Source organism: Leopardus geoffroyi, chromosome A1, assembly GCF_018350155.1.
Source record: "Leopardus geoffroyi isolate Oge1 chromosome A1, O.geoffroyi_Oge1_pat1.0, whole genome shotgun sequence".
NCBI lineage: Eukaryota > Metazoa > Chordata > Mammalia > Carnivora > Felidae > Leopardus > Leopardus geoffroyi.
The window spans coordinates 88,959,605-88,978,713 of NC_059326.1; the positions used below are offsets into that span (position 1 = coordinate 88,959,605).

At 42.9% G+C, this 19,109-nt stretch overlaps 1 protein-coding gene across 5 annotated transcripts in view; it reads left to right on the forward strand.

Moving 5' to 3' along the window:
* The first annotated feature begins 706 nt into the window (after positions 1-706).
* The window catches only part of BTNL9 (butyrophilin like 9), a 36,196-nt gene continuing 17,793 nt past the window's right edge, over positions 707-19,109 (forward strand). Inside the window, exons 1-7 of one of the 5 annotated variants that reach the window (XM_045484064.1) lie at positions 707-879; positions 4,680-4,814; positions 6,384-6,731; positions 9,537-9,818; positions 14,415-14,543; positions 14,713-14,745; positions 15,046-15,066. In XM_045484064.1, the coding sequence (XP_045340020.1) occupies positions 4,703-4,814; positions 6,384-6,731; positions 9,537-9,818; positions 14,415-14,543; positions 14,713-14,745; positions 15,046-15,066 (925 nt within the window). In that variant the 5' untranslated portion in view covers positions 707-879; positions 4,680-4,702. Of the gene's footprint in view, positions 880-4,679; positions 4,815-6,383; positions 6,732-9,536; positions 9,819-14,414; positions 14,544-14,712; positions 14,746-15,045; positions 15,067-19,109 lie in introns of those variants that run through there. The other 4 variants (XM_045484073.1, XM_045484092.1, XM_045484100.1 and 1 more) reach the window with 4 other exon arrangements.

The following is a 19,109-nucleotide window of genomic DNA, read 5'->3' on the forward strand; positions in this document are numbered from 1 at the left end:
TCAGGCATTTCTGGGAGTCCTTGAGAGCATCCTGCCTGTACTGGAGGTACCCTATGTCCCAGCTCTGACCTGCCCCTTAGGAAAGATATCAGGGAGGCGTACATCCAGGTGGCTGCACTGTGGCCTATGGTAATGGGGTAGGGTGAGGTATGCTTGCTTCTTCTTTGTTGAGCTCCACTCCATTGGAGAAATCCCAGTTCAGTGCCCAGAGAAATCCCAGTTCCAGAAATCCTTGGAAATCTAGTTCCAAGTTGTATGTGAATAGCTTTTACAGGTTTTACTTATGGCAACTTCTCCAAGTCTATCTTCTTTACTGCCCTTGCCATGCAGAGAAGGGTATAGCTGGTTAAGAGCTGGGCACCAGCCATTAGTGCATAGTCCAGTCCAGTCTCTGCATCTTTGTGCCATTGAGCAGAGAGGGGCTAGCTGAGGATGGCCATATTCTCTCCATGGGGCCCCAAAAATCTCAGGCAACCAACTGGAGTATTTTCTCCCTGCTCTGAGTCTCTGCAATTCACGGTCTCTGCAAAGCTCCCAGCTACCTTTCCCCTCCTTCTAAGACCTTAGGGGGATATTGTCTATGGAAATTCAATTCATGATTTTTCTCACAGAGACAGGATGTGACAGAGACTTCCTCGTTTTGTTCTATCTTTTTATATAGCAAAGAGAAGAGCAAGCAGCATGTGTATTAAGGTAGAAGGTGGGTGGGTGGGTAATTCTGTCACAGATGAGTTGGTCCCCTGAACTTAGCTACCAGCTCATGTCCAGGGGACCTTAGTATCTGAGACCAAGACATTTTACTACAGTCATGTCTTTTGCAGGGAGCTAAGATCACCAGGAATCATCTGCCATTTCAGACCCCTTGCTGCTTCCTGCCAGGTATGTGGCTCATTCTCAACACCTATCTAAACCCCCACCTTCCAGAAATGGAAAGAAGAAAATGATGGCTTTGAAGAGAGGACAAGATGAGTTGGCACCATCTTATAGGCTGAACCTGGCTGCAGGATGGGTTGTTTCAAGTGTGGCTAAGAGGAGATATTCATTCAGGCAGGTCCACCTGAGGAGGTAGGATTCTGATGGTCTCCATTCCCCCCTCCAGCCTCCCTAAGGTCCTTTCTTGGGGCAGTTCATCTACCTTGGAGACAAGGGGTGGAAATCTTGTGGTTCAATTGAAATCAAACCAGAGTAAGCCAGTGAGCATTAATTGACAGCTTGTGGAGGGCAAAACATTGCAGTGGGTACTGGAGGGGGAGAGGGTGGGAGAGTACTCTACCCCTCAAGGTGTACAGACTGAGATGCAGGAATGGGAGAAGGACAAACACACTGCTGTTACACAGACCAAGCTCATGGGAGTGGTAAAAGTAAAAAATAATCTTTAAAGAGATACTTAAGAGCTGAGGGAATGCAAACTAAGAGAACATCAAGTATTGTTTAGGAATTGGAGATGCAGAAAGAGACTGGAATGGGGTTTGGGTGAGGCCAGGGAGAAAATGAGAAGAAAAGAAGGAAGGGGAGAAATGGGCTGCCTCCCTGGGTGGAGGGTGGTGGCATTTCTTTATCTTCAGTGTGTGCAACCCTTACTCCTCCAAGTGTATTCAGGAGGCATCCCAGAAGATCCAGGAGAATATAGAGAATATTCCCCACCTGCAAAGATTAGCTCCAGACCAAGACTCTTTCTGGCTGTCTTTCTCTTTCCTGGGTCCTCAATCTTCCTCCGATATCCTATGTCTCCAGACTCTGTCCCCAGCAAAACCTCCTCACCAGAAATAGTCTGCAATCTATACTGTGGTGTGAATAGCTGAGATCCGAAAGTGTCTCCCCTCACAGGGTACTTGCACTCCTGTGAGGATTAGAGCTTTTAAGCTGGACAGTGAGTTCAGAAAAGGCAAACTTCAGGCAGCAGGTGGGAAGAAGTGGGACCCTTTAGGGCACTAAGTGGCATTCAGCTCCTCTGAAGTCCCTTCAGGAAATCACCAGTCTTCCTCCAATTTAAGGCTTTTTAATGCCTTGTGCATTGGGAGAAAAGTGATCACAGGGCATGTCCCTCCTGTCCAAGAAGATGCTTTTGGCAAGGTCTGAGGAAGACTCCAGTTTTGAGTTGTTTTATGAGTAGTGGGAGATTTGGGGTTTTATTCATTAGTTGCTTGGTTGCTCATGCTTGGTTGCTTGGTCTTGTGGCTGACACCTGGGGACTCAGTCTGCTTCCTCACTGCATGTGAGATGCTGTGAGTGCTGTAGTCAGGTGGTCCCTAACAGGAGCCATGTTCCGGGGCACAGGAAAACTGAGGGTGCATCCAGCCCTGGCAAACAACACAGCTGGTGAGGAATCTGCATCCAGACAAGTGAGGGCTTGTCTCCCCCCAATTCTACCACCTCCTAGCTGTGTGTGAAGGCAAATTGCCTAGATTTCCTGTGCTTCAGTTAACTTGTCTTTGACTCAGACTTATTAGTGATAATAATAATAATAATAATAATAATAATAAATACTCCTTGTGTAGGTAAGTGCTTGGTAGATAGTAAGTGTTCAGTTCATATTAGCTTTTATTATGGTGCACATGTATGCCTGTGTGTGTGTGTGTGTGTGTGTGTGTGTGTGTGTATGACCTCCTTCCCCTGTAGCCTTAGTGATGGAATTCACATGGGTGTATCACAACAGAGAACTGTGGTCACATTAATCATTCCTCGGCCTGGAACACTGACTGCCCCCCAAGAGGTAGGGAAAGCAGGGCATGTGCTCCTCCTCTGAGGCCTATCTGCCCATAACTATGAGCCTAATGCTCTGTCTCTGTGTGGTAGAAGAACCCGAGTTACCACCTGACACAAGTCTTGACTGATTCCTCAAAATCTGACTCATCTAAATGGATCCATAAATAGTCTATAAGCCCCTCATGTTTTGCAAAGTACTAGCTGGTGCTGATATACCTTCATTGCTTTGCCTTCATGGGGTTCTATCTTGAGAGTCCAGGAAACACTGAGCCATAAAGTACAAGAGAAGGGAACAGGGAGAGGGAGAGAAAATGCAAAGCCAGGGTGATCTTCCTGTTCTGGAATCCTTTGCTGTCAGTTTATTGTCATCACCAAAGGGGAAGAGGCTGGTCTGGCAAGAGCCTGGACCTCAGCCCACAGCCTCCATTTATGCTGGCTATTCTATAACTACTGATTCCAATAGCTACTGGCCATGAAAATAGTCCAGCCCTCTCTGGGGGATCTAACATTCCCTGCTGAAGGGTCCCTTTTGAAGCATTAATGGAGCTGTTCCAACTTGCCCTTCTGCCTGCCCACCTGCATGTGAGCTCCAGGAGGGGAGGGCTTCACAGGCCATTGTCCACTCACTGTTGTATTCCCATTGGTTGGGTCCTTCCAGTTCAGGGATTTTCCTCTCCCCCCAACTTACACACACCATTAACTTGCTTATATACCTCCTCTGACCACTCCTCTGCTATAGGATCCAGCAGCTTTTAAAGTCTTTACTTTACACCCTGATGATGCTATTGCTGTGTGGGTAGTGTTTTGCAGCCACAGGACACCAAGAACATGTTTTCAGGAGAAGGAGAATAAAGCAAAGGGGTGGGGTGGCAGAAAAAGGAGAAGGGGAGACTGGGGGGCTGAAGAAAGCTTCCTTCCCCTTGCGGGTATTATGATGGAGTGAAAGGAGAAGGGTGCAGTGTCTAAAAGAAGATGGAGAACAAGAAGTTTGGAAAGTGGAGGCAGAGAAAGAGGAGGTGCTGGCTTTTATTTATTAAAGAGCATCTAGCCCTCCCATGGAAGGCTTAATGACCCCTGAGTCAGCATTTGTTTCTTCCATTGTTCAGGCAAAGAAATCAAGGTTCAGCCAGCTATAGAACATGCCTAAAGTCCCACCACTAAACTGAGGAGAGATGTGGAAAGGCTTGTATGTCTCCCAAGATGTATGGGCTGCCCACACTCACTGGCTATCAGACTGTGAAATGTTACCACAAGTCCCATGGGAGTTTCAGGACTGAAAGAGGACATCCCTTGCCTATGCTAGGGCTGAGTCTATTGGACCCTTAATGGGGGTGTGGCTAGATGGGATGACTCCATTAATGTGGCCTAGAAGACACATCTTTCAGGGACAGAGACAGTCACCAGCTGACGTCATGGAGGCTTCACTTGAGGTTTTAGGACTGGAGGAAGGTGTCTCAGCTGTGGTTGGAGCTGGCAGGCTGCTGTCAGGCATGCATCCCACTTCTGAACAATCAGAACTCTGTTTGTTCCTCTGTTTGTGGACCTGATGTTCTAGGCCAAAGGGAAGTAGGGCAGGGAGAATGAAAATGCCTCTGAGAGTCCTTATAGATTTCCTTTTGTTTGGGGAAAGTCACTCAGTCCCAGCTGAGCCCACACACAATGTGTGGCTCTATTCCTGACTCTAAACAATGAAAACCTGAGAAGCTGCTTCCTCTGGGACCCTTTGGCCTTGCCTCCTTGCAGCTCCATGAATCCAAGCACGGCCAGGAACACCACTAGCAGTGATACCTGGTAAAATTAGAAACAGCTCTCACATCCGGCTATGGTTTAAAAGAAGCCAAGCACTGGGATTAATAAGAACTATTATAAAAAGTAATTATAAAAAATAATTGAGGCAGCAACAGACCTCAGGCCTGCTGGGCTGTGTTCCAGCTCCTCTGCATCCATTCCAGCATCTCTTTGTTCCTCTCCAGGTGGCCCCCACTGCCAAGAAGAAATGGTGGATTTCCCAGTCTTGCCAGACTTCTCCCAGCAAGTACCTCTGTCCAACAATCTCTTCTTATTCACACATCTCCTTCTTCTTCTTTGGCCTGGAGAGATGAACTCAGGTAGTGTGTCAAACTTGCAGCCCAGCCAGCCAGGCCATGCGCACCTCCACTTCTGCCCACCCCTCCTGCCAGATGCTTCCAGAGCTGAAATCCATACCCTATCAGGCCATGCCAAGTGCTCCACTCCCACATATAAGCCATAGCTTTTGAAGGGCAGGAAGGACCTCAGGCTTAACAGCTCTCATGAAAGAAGTAGCCAACAGAGATGATACACTAATTATGCAAACATAATTCTCGAATTCCCTGAGCTGGAAACCAGGGATACCAAAATGATGAGGCACATCCCAGGTCCTTAAGAAGGTCAAGGGAGGGGGACAGATGTGACATAAAATCTGTTCAGGGATGTGAACAAGGCTGCAAGAGAAACATACCCAAAGATTTGTGAGCACAGGTAAGAGACAAACCTGTCTTTTCCAAAAAGCCAAGAAGAACCCTAGAGAGAAGGTACTGTTTGAGTGGACCCTTTAAGGACATATATTTTTCAAGAAGATGACAGATGGAGTGTTAACTGAGGCAGGCCATGCCCCAGGAGAGGGCCAGGCATCAGGTGTGGGTGAAAAGACAACTTGAGGGAATCTGAAAAGGGAAGCTAGTAGGAAGTGTGTTAGGGCTATACCCAGAGGGCAGAAAGGAGTCTCAAATGGGGTGAACAAAAAAAGTCACCACTATATTCTATGAGCAAAGTGAAGGATGGGAAGGATCCATGAAGGGAGAGCTTTGGGATTGGGTTTTAGCTGAGCTTCAAAGGAAGAAAAAGAGGTATGAGAAAAGGTGAAGCCAGAAAGAAGAGTGAGGGCATGCTGAGTGGCAGGAAACAATATGCAAAGGGACTGCTACAGGAATGGCAACTCTCATGGAAATTTCAAAAAACAGGGAGTAAAGGAACCACATGGAGACACCATTTACGAGGGTGATCAAATAAAAAAATTCTAATAAATAAAAATCTTGAAGGCAAGATTTGGCCTTTAGATAGGAAAATCCATGAAGCAAGGAGACCCCATAGATTATTTTAATACCTTTTGTTATTAGAGAAGCTGTACATGTGCATTATAAAAAATTAGAAAATCAGAGAAGGAAAAAATAAGAAAACATCTATTCCCATCATGCAGAAATTATCACCATCAACCATTTGGTATATCTCATTTCAGGCCTTTTTTTTCCTGCACATGTTTTTATGCAAACATGTCACTTTTTAATCAAATAAAAGAGTAGTGTACATATGGTTCTGAAACTTGCCTCTTTTTTTTTGGTCAAAGATTTCTTTTCATGTAATGTCCTGGCTATATTTACATAACTGTCCCCAAAACAACATTTGCAACTGGTTGGTTCAAACAAATTACCACTCCAGCACCACACATTGTATCTGGTTGTAATATCCCTTGTGTATATTTTAACTTGGCATATTTGTGACAATTATTTCTTCAAGAAGCCAAGACCATTGTTCTGTAAAGTGTCTTACTTTTGTCATTTGAGTTTTTTACTATAGATTCCTGAGCTGCAAAGGAATGTGATAAAAATTTATCTTTGATGAGAACTGATTTGGGCTGTTTTTCTGGCTTCTCATCCTAGAGGAGGTCAGTGTGGTAGGCCCTGGGGAATCCATCCTGGCACTTGTAGGGGAAGAAGTGGAGTTCTCATGCCACTTGTCACCATACCTGGATGCTGAGGATATGGAGATCCGCTGGTTCCGGAGTCGGACCTCTGAAGTGGTCCACCTGTACCAGGGGCGGCAGGAGCTCTACAGCCAGCAGATGGTGCAGTTCCAGAACAGGACCAAACTCCTCAAAGATGATATCATGGATGGTAGTGTGAACCTGCAACTCCTTGGCATCATTCCTGCTGATGAGGGCCTGTATGGGTGCCGTTTCCTCTCCAGCAACTTCTCTAGGGAAGCAGTCTGGGAGCTGGAGGTAGCAGGTATGTGACCTAGCCAAGCCTCAGTAGGAGAGACAGAGAAAGGGGTCCATTTGGACAGATTTGCTTTGCTCAAGAGTAGACAGAGAAACATGGAGAAAGGGAAAATATATCTAATTAAAATAAAACTATTAAAAAGAAAGATTCATTAGCAAATGAACAAAGTAAATGTTCACAAAAAATATATACAAATGGCCCTTAAACATATAAAAAGATGATCACCTTTACTCATCATGAAAGAAAGGTAAATTAAAGCTACCCTGATGCGCAATATTTTACCTCAGAGATTGGCAAAAATTCAACAGTTTGACCATACAGGGGAAGCAGGCCTTCTGCTCTGTACCCTGATGATGAAGTTGAAAGCAAAACTCCAGTGCAGGGGTATTTGGCAATAGTTAACAGGATAGCTTGCACATCTACCGTTTAAACTGCAACCCCATCTCTAGGAGTTTATCCTGAAGATAAACCTCCTACAACTCCAATATGAAAAAGGCATACATATAAATTTAATCTTTGTAACATCATTTGTAATTGTACAACAGTGGAAACTACCTTAGTATCTAAGCGTAGGTGTTGACTATGTCACACATTGGAATGATCCACAGTATGCAGCTGAAAAAATGAGGAGGAGCTCTATGAACTGATGTGGAGTGACTTCTAGGTTGTTGGCAAGAGAAAAAAACAGGTGCAAAAGAGTTCTATAGCATTTAAACTTTTGTGGGAGGAAAAATAAACATTGCACAAAAGGAACACAGGAAGGATACACTAGGAACTAATGAAATTGGTTACCTGAGAGGGGGGAAGGTGCAATGGATGTAAAGGATGGAGAAAGGTTTGGGGCTTTCCTGGTACACATTTTTTACAGTATGGTTCTTTAAATATGTTAATGTATTTTTATTTTTTTTTAATACGAAATTTATTGTCACATTGGTTTCCATACAACACCCAGTGCTCATCCCAACAGGTGCCCTCCTCAATGCCCATCACCCATCCTCCCCTCCATCCCACCCCCCATCAACCCTCAGTTTATTTTCAGTTTTTAAGAGTCTTTTATGGTTTGGCTCCCTCTCTCTCCAACTTTTTTCCCCCTTCCCCTCCCCCATGGTCTTCTGTTAAGTTTCTCAGGATCCACATAACGGTGAAAATATATGTTGTCTGTCTTTCTCTGTATGACTTATTTCACTTAGCATAACATTCTCCAGTTCCATACATGTTGCTACAAAAGGCCATATTTCATTTTTTCTCATTGCCAAGTAGTATTCCATTGTATATATAAACCACATCTTCTTTATCCATTCATCAGTTGATGGACATTTAGGCTCTTTCCATAATTTGGCTATTGTTGAAAGTGCTGCTATAAACATTGGGGTACAAGTGCCCCTGTGCATCAGCACTCCTGTATCCCTTGGGTAAATTCCTAGCAGTGTTTTTGCTGATTAATAGGGTAGATCTGTTTTTAATTTTTTGAGGAACCTCCACACTATTTTCCAAAGTGGCTGCACCAGTTTGCATTCCCACCAACGGTGCAAGAGGGTTCCTGTTTCTCCACATCCTCTCCAGAATCTATAGTCTCCTGATTTGTTCATTTTAGCCATTCTGACTGGCGTGAGGTGGTATCTGAGTGTGGTTTTGATTTGTATTTCCCTGATGAGGAGCGACATTGAGCATCTTTTCATGTGTCTGTTGGCCACCTGGATGTCCTCTTTAGAGAAGTGTCTATTCATGTTTTCTGCCCATTTCTTCACTGGACTATTTGTTTTTTGGGTGTGGGGTTTTGTGAGTTCTTTATAGATTTTGGATACTAACCCTTTTTCCGATATGTGATTTGCAAATATCTTTTCCCATTCTGTCGGTTGCCTTTTAGTTTTGTTGATTGTTTCCTTTGCAGTGCAGAAGCTTTTTATCTTCATGAGGTCCCAATAGTTCATTTTTGCTTTTAATTCCCTTGCCTTTGGAGATGTGTCGAGTAAGAAGTTGCGGCGGCTGAGGTCAGAGAGGTTTTTTCCTGCTTCCTCTTCTAGGGTTTTGATGGTTTCCTGTGTCACATTCAGGTCCTTTTTCCATTTTGAGTTTATTTTTGTGAATGATGTAAGAAAGTGGTCTAGTTTCATTCTTCTGCATGTTGCTAAACATATTAATGTTTTGCATATTCAAAATATAAAGTTAGCTCCTCAGGATGGAGAAATAAAGGAGTGCATGTGACACAGGCACTTGAATGCTGGTGGGATTCAAGAGAGACAGAGGACAATATATTGAAATTTGGGGTGGGATTTTTCTTTACTTCAAGGGACTGTCCCTTATATAATATGACTAAATTCCAGCAGCTCTTCTTGGCCAAATAGCCCCCCATAATATTTCCAAATGTCCTTCATGGGTACTACTGTTCCCATGTCCCACATGCCACCACAAATTTAAAATATCATTTATGGGCACCTGGGTGGCTAAGTAGGTTAATAATCCAACTCTTGATTTCAGCTCAGGTCATGATATCATGGTTTGTGGGTTTGAGCCCCATGTGGGGCTCTACACTGACAACATGAAGCCTATTTGGAATTCTCTCCCTCTCTGTCTGCCCCTCCCCAACTTGCACATGCAGATACTCTGTCTCTCAAAATAAATAAATAAATAAACTTAAAAATAAACTGTAATTTACATTCCACAGGTGGGGGCTGTGAGCCCACATGTGTGTTAGGAGCAGTCACAGTCATGATTCCTTATACTGACTGCAGATGGTGAGTGGTGGCATGAACATCATGTACAACTTCTGGGAAGGAGCCTGATCTTTCCCACTCTTCTTGCTTTTCCCAGGGATGGGCTCAGACCCTCACATCTCCCTTGAGGGCTTCAAGGAGGGAGGCATTCAGCTGAAGTGCAGTTCCAGTGGCTGGTACCCCAAGCCCCAGGCTCAGTGGAAAGATCATAAAGGACAGTGCCTGCCTCCAAAGATGGAAGCCATAGTCCAGGATGTCCAGGGCCTGTTCAATCTGGAAACATCTGTGATTGTTCAAGGGGGTGCCCACAGTAATGTGTCCTGCTCCATCCAGAACTCTCTCCTGATACAGAAGAAAGAGTTCACCATCCAGATAGCAGGTCAGTTGGTGCCAACTAACCCTCATTTTCTTACTCATCATGTCCTCCCTGTACATTGTTCCAAAGACCATCTAAAAGGGCACAGTGGTACTGGGGCCTGGCTGTCTATGGGGTGGGCTGGTCTTGACACCTGAAAAGTTAGTGATTTGGATATCAGGAACCTACTAAGAGTACAACAGCTACCACTCACCCAAACAGTATGCAGGGGAGGCCCCAGGGAACCAACTTATGCACTAAAGTCCATGCCCTAAAATCCAGAAACTAATTAGAGGTCATCATGAGATCCCATGTGTTCCTAATTTCATCCCTTAAATGATATTTATTGAGAGCCCTCAATAAATATCGAACTCTTGCACTCAGGTTCACATTCCTGTGGAGAAAATACAAATACAAATAAATTCCTGTGAATTATATTGTAAGGTTAGAGGATGTTAGGTACTAAAAAAAGTATTTTAGGTGCTGTACAGAAAATGAAGCAGGGAAGTGTGCTAGGGCATGGTAGGGTGTGTATGTGGATTTAAAAGTGGTAGGTCAGGGAAGAAGATGGTTAGGCAATGAGCTGAAGGGTGAGGCCATTATCTATGGCCAAAATTTTATTATAAGGCACACACTGAAGGTTTTATTTTCATGACCAATTGTTTTAAGTCTTGAGGATAAACCTAACCTATGGAGCATTTTTCACATTGGTATAAATAAAGTTATATTACAGTCGACCTTAAACAATTCAGTGGGTTAAGAGTGCTGACCACTTTTGACTCCCCAAAACTTAACTATTAATAATCTACTGTTGACTGGCAGCCTTACTTATAACACAAATAGGAGCTTAACATACATTTTGTATGTTATATGTATTATATGCTGTATTCTGACAATCAAGTAAGCTAGAAAAAAGAAAATGTTATTAAGAAACCCATAAGGAAGAGAGGAATTTGGGAAAATGACAGAGTTGGAAGACCCTGAACTCATCCCATCCCACATTTACAACTAAATATCATCCACATCCAAGTCAACAAACCAGAGAGTGATCTGAAGACTTGCAGAACAAACTCCACAATTAAATACAGAGAAGAAGCTGCAGCTGAAAGTTTAGGAAGGTCAAAAATGCAAAGGGAGGTTACCCACATAGAGAGGGCAGAGAAACAAGCCCTCACACCAGGGATTTCACATGGGGAAGACTATTCCCCATAATGTTTGTCATTAAAAACTGGAGAGGCTGAATTCTGTGAGTTTGTAAAAACAGTGGGATTTAGAGCCTGGAGCTTTAAAAGTCAGCTGATTTGGCATTGGGTGAGCTGGGAGTGTGACAGCTGGGTCACTTAAAAAGACAGCAGCCTGCACACAGAGGCAACATAAAAAAAGGCAGTTGACACAAAGTTGGGGTAAACAGAGGTCAGATCTGTTCATAGTGATTTCAGAGAGTGTTGGGGGAATTCTCCAAAAATGAGGGAGCTAGCAGGCACATTTTTCTCCACCACCTCCCAGCATAAACACAGAGCCATCTGTGGGAGGTGAGGCTGCACAGACACTTGTAGTCTTGACCCAGAGTTCAGGGCAAATTTTGTTAAAGCTGCACATGCATCCCACCCAGCTGACAGGTGCACAGCTCCACAGCCTACCCTGCCTAGCTGCAGTGCAGTGCCCAGCCCTGCACCACGAGCCATCATCATGAGCCATACTCAGTCACACTCAGCCATCATTGAGTGCTGTGACCAGCCTCATTTCCCTACCAGCCTGGTGAAAGCCCCCAGCTGTCACAGTGCTCCAGGGGATCTGGCATAGGAGAAGTGGTCCAATGCAAATATTGCTAACACCTCCACCACACTCGCAAGTGTCCATCACAGCTAGCATGCCTAGGTCCCACTAATGTCACAGAGAGCAAGCACAGCCCACAACAAGAGAAGAGTGAGGGAAGACAACTACATTGAAAAGAAAACTGACTCAAACTCAACAGTAAGGCATAAGCAAAACACATAGGATGTTTTCCTGAAGTGCCTGTTCCTTGTAAACAGGGGACACTGTACTGCAGGGCAGTCCAGGATCGATTCTTCATAAAGTAACTTTCAAAAGCAGAAAACATAGCTAACTTTCTTAACATGGAGAAACAGACACAGAGAGGCAGACAAAATGACAGAGAAAATTATCACAAAGAGATCTAAGTGAAACAGAAATAAGTAACATACCTGATAGATAAATTAAAGCAATAACCATAAGGATAATCACTGGACTTGAGAAAAGACTGAAGGACATTACTGATCAAGACGGGTCATGATCTCATAGTCTATGGGTTCAAACCCCGCATTGGGCTCTGTGCTGACAGCTCAGAGCCTGAAGCCTGCTTCAGATTCTGTCTCTGTCTCTGTCTCTGTCTCTGTCTCTGTCTCTTTCTCTCTGCCCCTCCCCCGCTCATGCTCTGTCTCTCTCTCTCTCTCAAAAATAAATAAAAATTAAAAAACTTCTTTAGAAATAAAAAATAAATTTGCAAAATATAGTGATAAAAAGTCTTAAAAGCCCCAAGACAAAAGAAGTCAATAACTTACAAGGGAAAGCCCATAAGGTTAGCAGATTTTTTAATAGAAACATTGCAAGCCAAAAGGAAATGATGATTATTCAAAGTGCTGAATGGGAAAAATCTGCAGCCAAGAATACACTATCTAGCAAGGCTATCATTAAGAATAGAAGGAAAGATAAAGAGTTTCCCAGACAAACAAAAACTTACGGAGTTAATGACCTACTAAACCAGCCCTGGGAGATATATTAAAAGGGACTCTTTGTGTGGAGAGAAGAGATCAAAAATGACAGTATAAAGGTAGGAAACACAAAAGCAGTAAAAATGAATATTGCACACTAATGCAAATGATTATACAAAATCAACTTTTTTGAATATCATACATAGTATATTAATAAGTCTATAACTTTTTAAAGTTTTTACTTTAATTCCAGTTAGTTAACATACAGTGTTATATTAGTTTCAAGTGTACAACATAGTGATTCAACAATTCCAAACATCACCCAGTGATGATGTACTTATCATGACAAGTGCACTCCTTAATCCCCATCACCTATTTAACCATCCTTCACCCAACCTCCCCTCTGGTAACCATTAGTTTGTTCTCTATAGTTAAGAGTTTGTTTCTTGGTTTGCCTCTCTCTCTCTTCTTTTCCCTTTGTTCCTTTGTTTTGTTTTTTAATTTCCACACATGAGTGAAATCATATGGCATTTTTCTTTCTCTGACTAATTTATTTCACCTAGCGTAAAACTCTCTAGCTCCATCTATGTCTTTGCAAATAGCAAGATTTCATCCTTTTCATAGCAGAGTAATATTCCACTGTATATGTATACATGTTTTCTCTATCCATTCATCAGACAATGGACACTTGGGCTGCTTCCATATTTTGGCTATTGTTGATAATACTGCAATAAACATACGGGTGCATGTAATCCCTTTGAATTCTGTTTTTGTATCCTTGGGTATATTGTGAGTTGCTGGATCATAAGGTAGTTCTATTTTTAACTCTTGAGGAAACTCCATGCTGTGAAATAAGCCAGACACCAAGGGACAAATATTGTTTGATTCACTTACAGTGAGGTGACTAGAGTCATCAAATTCATTTAGAGATGGAAGGTAGAATAGGAGTTGCCAGAGACTGGGTTGGGGTGGCTGGTAAATGGGGAGTTAGTATTTAATGAGTAGAATTTCAGTTTGGGAATTTGAAAAGAGTTGTGGAGATGGATGATGATGATGATCCACAACAATGTTAAAGTAACTTAATGCCACTGAATTGTACTCTCAAAAATGGTTAAGATGGTAAATTTTATGTTATACATTTACCACAATAAAAAAGAAAAATGTATTTTTAAAAAGACCACTGAACTAAAATCATCACTTGAAAAATAATTATCTTTAACAGACACCAAATTATTCCATTAAATTGCCACAAGAATTTTGAAAGAGTTACCTTCCATTTTCCAAGTATCTCTTTGCCATCTAGCCCCTGTCTGAGTGCGCCTGGGCCACATCTTGCTTCAGGGCAGAGCCTCCTCAGTGAGCCTGGGGAGGACAAGGGGGAACTGGTAGTCAACCCTTAAGCAATTTTGCTAACATTTCTTCCAAAGGTGTGATGAGAAGTAAAAGCAAGTGTTTATAAGAAGTTGGCAAAATGAAATGACTTGTGGAGTTGACCCTAGCAGTAGAGAGCAATAACTCACCGTTCTTTGGATACCAACACCTTGGATTTTCAAGTTCTTCAGATATAGGACAATTGTGGAGAGTAGAGGGAGGACAGAGCCATGGTCACAGAAGTTCTAAGCTGGGAGAGTAGGTGGGGTCCATCACTACCTCCCTTCCACATCTTTCAATTTCCCTTTTCCACTAAGCAAGTTCGAGCTGGCCACTATTCCTCAGGGTCCTACCTGGGGAGAGCCTGGTGCGGGCCGCTGTCATGATGCCCATTTTCACAGATTGCTATGGTGCTGCCCAGAAGGTTTAACGCCTGCCAACTTGGAAGGATTTCCGGCACGCTGGGTCCAGAATAGTCTTCTCACTTAGTGTTTAGTGGTGCCTAAAGCGAAACAACTCCTTGTGGGGTGTTTTCCAGATGCATTTTTACCCGGAACCTCACCCTGGAAGAGAGCTTTCCTTGGGTCTCTGGTGGGACTGCCATTTCTCCTGGCTTTTCTCTTGACGTTGGCGCTATACTTCTTTCAGAAGCAACGTAGGTCCCAAGGTACGGGGCAGGCTGGGGGCCTCCCGCCAGGCTCAGGCTTTGCTGGGAGGAAAGTGGAGGAGGAGGCCCGCGGAGAGGGCACCGAAGAGGTGCGGTGGCTGGGGTGGGCCTTGGAAACAGCAGGCGAGTGTGTACCGTCACGTGCACTCCCCTTCTTTCCTCTTTTCAGAAAAGTTGAAGAAGCAGGCTGAGAAGGACAAAGGTAAGCAGGGAAAGAGGCGCGCTCTTTGCCCGCACCCTTAACTAGCTGAAGGTGGTGGGGAGAGGGGGAATTTGCTGGTTCAGGAAGGCGAGTACTTCAGACCCGGGGCGCTTGGAAGTGAGAAACGCGGTCGCGGAGGTTTGCTCTGCCACTTCCCCTGCCACGGAGCCCGCTCCTCCCTCGCGTGTAGCCCATCCTGGTTCCTCAGAACGCACTGGGGCCGAGACTGTGCACTTTAGAGAAGTGAAGCCTCAGTGTACGTCAATTGAGATTTTCCTCTTTTCTTCGTTTTTTCTCTAGGGAGACTCACAGAAGAGCTGGGTAAGTTCTGGGTACCACGCCCACAGTGAGGCTACCGACTAGTGGGGTAACCCGATGCGTGCGGGGTGGAAGGTGTTCAGAAGTTTAGGCTCCCTGTGGAGAGTGATGGACCGCAACAATCTAATTCTAAACCCATCCTTCTGCTCCGCCCACCTCTCCACCCCCAAATAACTCGCGTGCAGCAGTGAAGTGTGTCTGACTTCAGACCCGCCCCCAGACAAACCCTGCCAGCCCCTCTCCTGCAAATTATAGGATTCGGTTACAATTCCACCATTAAACGTTCATCTTCCTAGGATATCTTTCTCTTTTTAATGCAAATGACACTGAGAAGGGAGGCACGTTTAATTTGCAGGGAAGTGTGAGTAATTTATCAGATTCACTTTTCTCCCCAAGGAACTCAGCACCATGGGCTGTGTGCCTGAACAGAGGAGGGTAGAGTGAATCCAAAGGAAGGGGGAGATGGAGGAGAAGGCCACAATAGGTGTGGGGATTGGGTGGGTGGGTGGGTGGGGGGAAGACCTCAGGAACCACCTTGCATGCTGCAATAAAACTCCAGGCAAAATTATGAGGTTCCAGAATCTTGTGTTGTAGTCCACCTAGTCCTGTGGAAGGGCAACTATAGTAAGTAATTAACACGCTGGTCTAAATTAGTGTATAGTGTTGCCTTTCCTAGGAGGATTTACTTTTTAATTTTTTAATTTTACATTTATTTATTTTTGAGAGACAGAGAGCATGAGCAAGGGACGGGCAGAGAGAGAAGGAGACACAGAATCTGAAGCAGGCTCCAGGCTCTGAGCAAGAGCTCAGCACAGAGCCCGATGTGGGGCTTGAACCCATGAACTGGGTGATAATGAGTTGAGCTGAAGTCAGATGCTCAACTGACTGAGCTACCCAGGCGCCCCTAGGAGGATTTACTTTTTTAAAAAGTTTTTAATTCCAGTTAGTTAACATACAGTGTTATATTCGTTTCAGGTGTACAATATAGTGATTCAACACATCCATGCATCACCCAATGCTCATACAGACAAGTGCACTCCTTAATCTCCATCACCTATTTAACCCACCCCCACCGACCTCCCCTCTGTTTGTTCCAGTCTATTTCTTGATTTGTCTTTATCTCTTTCTCTCTTATATTTACCTTTTGCTTGTTTGTTTTGTTTCTTAAATTCCACATATGAGTGAAATAACACAGTATTTCTCTTTCTCTGTCTTATTTTGCTTGGCATCATACTCTGCAGCTTCATCTGTGTCTTGCAAATGACAAGATTTCATTCTTTTTATGGCTAAATAATATTACACACACACACACACACACACACACACACACACACCACTTCTTCTTTATCCATTCATCAATTGATGGACATTTGGGCTGCTTCCATGGCTATAGTAAATAATGCTGCAATAATGGGCATTGTATTCATTGTATTCATTGTATTCTTTGGATAACTACCTAGCAGTGCAATTGCTGGATCATAATTGGTCTATACTTTTAACTTTCTGATAAACTTCCATACTGTTTTCCAGAGTGGCTGCACCAGTTTGCATTCCCATCAACAGTGCAAGAGGGTTCCCCTTTCTCCATATCCTTGCCAACACCTGTTGTTTCCTAAGTTGTTGATTTTAGCCATTCTGATAGGTGTGATAGCTCATTGTGGTTTTGATTTGTATTTCCCTGATGATGAGTGATATTGAGAATATTTTCATGTGTCTGTTGGCCATGTCTTGGTCTTCTTTGGAAAAAATGTCTATTCATGTTTGTTTGGTTTTGGGTTGTTGAGTTTTATAAGTTCTTTATAGATTTTGGATACTAATTTGCAAGGAAGTGTGAGTAATTTATCAGATTCACGAAACAATCAGTTTTGTTGATTGTTTCCTTCATTGTGAAGATGATTTTATTTTGCTGAAGTCCCAATAGTTTATTTTCGCTTTTGTTTTCCTTGCCTTGGGAGATGTATCTAGAAAGAAATTGCCGTGGCCAATGTCAAAAATGTTACTACCTGTGTTCTCCTAGGAATTTAATAGTTTCCTGTCTCACATTTAAGTGTTTCAATCATTTTGAATTTACTTTTGTGTATCGTGTAAGAAAGTGGTCCATTTCATTCTTTTGCATGTTGCTGCCTGGTTTTCCCAACACCATTTGTTGAAGACACTGTCTTTTTCCCATTGGATATTCTTTCCTGCTTTGTTGAAGATTAACTGACCATATAGTTGTAGGTTCATTTGTGAGTTTTCTGTTCTGTTCTATTGATCTATGTGTGTCTATTTTTGTGCCAATACCATACTGTTTTGATTACTACAGCTTCGTAATATAACATGAAGTCCAGAATTGTGATTCACCTAGCTTTGCTTTTCCTTTTCAAGATATCTTTGGCTATTCTTCATGGTTTCGCACAAAATTTAGTATTGTTTGTACTAGATCTGTGAAAAATGCTGTTGATATTTTGACATGGATTGCATCAAATGTGTAGATTGCTTTGGGTAGTATAGACATTTTAACAATATTTGTTCTTCCAATCCATGAGTATGAAATGTCTATCCATTTCTTTGTGTCATCTTAAATTTCTTTCATCAGTGTTTTATAGTTTTCAGAATACAGTTCTTTTATCTCTTTGGATAAGTTTATTTCTAAGTATCTTATTAAAAAAATTTTTATGTTTATTTGTTTTTGAGAGAGAGAGAGAGACAGAGCATGAGCAGAGGAGGGGCAGAGAGAGAGACACACACAGAATCGGAAGCAGGCTCCAGGCTCTGGGCTGTCAGCACAGGGCCTGATGTGGGGCTCGAACCCACAAACTGTGAGGTCATGACCTGAGCTGAAGTCAGACATTCAACTGACTGAGCCACCCAGATGCCCCTCTAAGTATCTTATTGATGTTGGCACAATTATAAATGGAACTGATTCCTTAATTTATTTCTGGTGCTTCATTATTGGTGTATAGAAATGCAACAGGTTTTTATGTGTTGATTTGTTACACTGTGACTTTACTGAATTCTTTTATCAGTTCTAGCAGTTTTTTAGTGGAGTCTTTTGGGTTTTCTATGTAGTGTACCATGTCATCTGCAAATAGTAAAGTCTTACTACTTCCTTACCAGTTTGGATTCCTTTTATTTCTTTTTGTTGTCTGATTACTGAGGCTAGGACTTCCAGGATTATGTTAAATAACAGTGCTGAGAGTGGACATCCCTGTCTTGTTCCTGACCATAGAAGAAAAGTTCTCAATTTTTCCCCATTAAGGATGATATTAGCTGTGGATTTTTCATAGATGGCCTTTATTATGTGGAAGCATGTTATCTCGAAACCTATGTTGTTGAGGGTTTTTGTCATGCGTGGACGTTGTACTTTGTCAAATGCTTTTTATGAATCTATTGAAAAGCTCATGGTTCTTATCTTTTTTTCTTATTGATGTGATGTATCACATTGATTGCTTTGTGAATATGGCGCCCTTACAACCCAGGAATAAATCTCACTTGATCTAGGTGAATGATTTTTTATTTTTTCTTCTTATTTTTTTTAATATATGAAATTTATTGTCAAATTGGTTATCATATACAACACCCAGTGCTCATCCCAAAAGGTGCCCTCCTCAATACCCATCACCCACCCTCCCCTCCTTCCCATCCCCCATCAACCCTCAGTTTGTTCTCAGTTTTTAACAGTCCCTTATGCTTTGGCTCTCTTCCACTCTAACCTCTTTTTTTTTCTTCCCCTCCCCCATGGGTTTCTGTTAAGTTTCTCAGAATCCACATAAGAGTGAAACCATATGGTATCTGTCTTTCTCTGTATGGCTTATTTCACTTAGCATCACACTCTCCAGTTCCATCCACGTTGCTACAAAGGGCCATATTTCGTTCTTTCTCATTGCCACGTAGTACTCCATTGTGTATATAAACCACAATTTCTTTACCCATTCATCAGTTGATGGACATTTAGGCTCTTTCCATAATTTGGCTATTGTTGAGAGTGCTGCTATAAACATTGGGGTACAAGTGCCCCTATGCATCAGTACTCCTGTATCCCTTGGGTAAATTCCTAGCAGTGC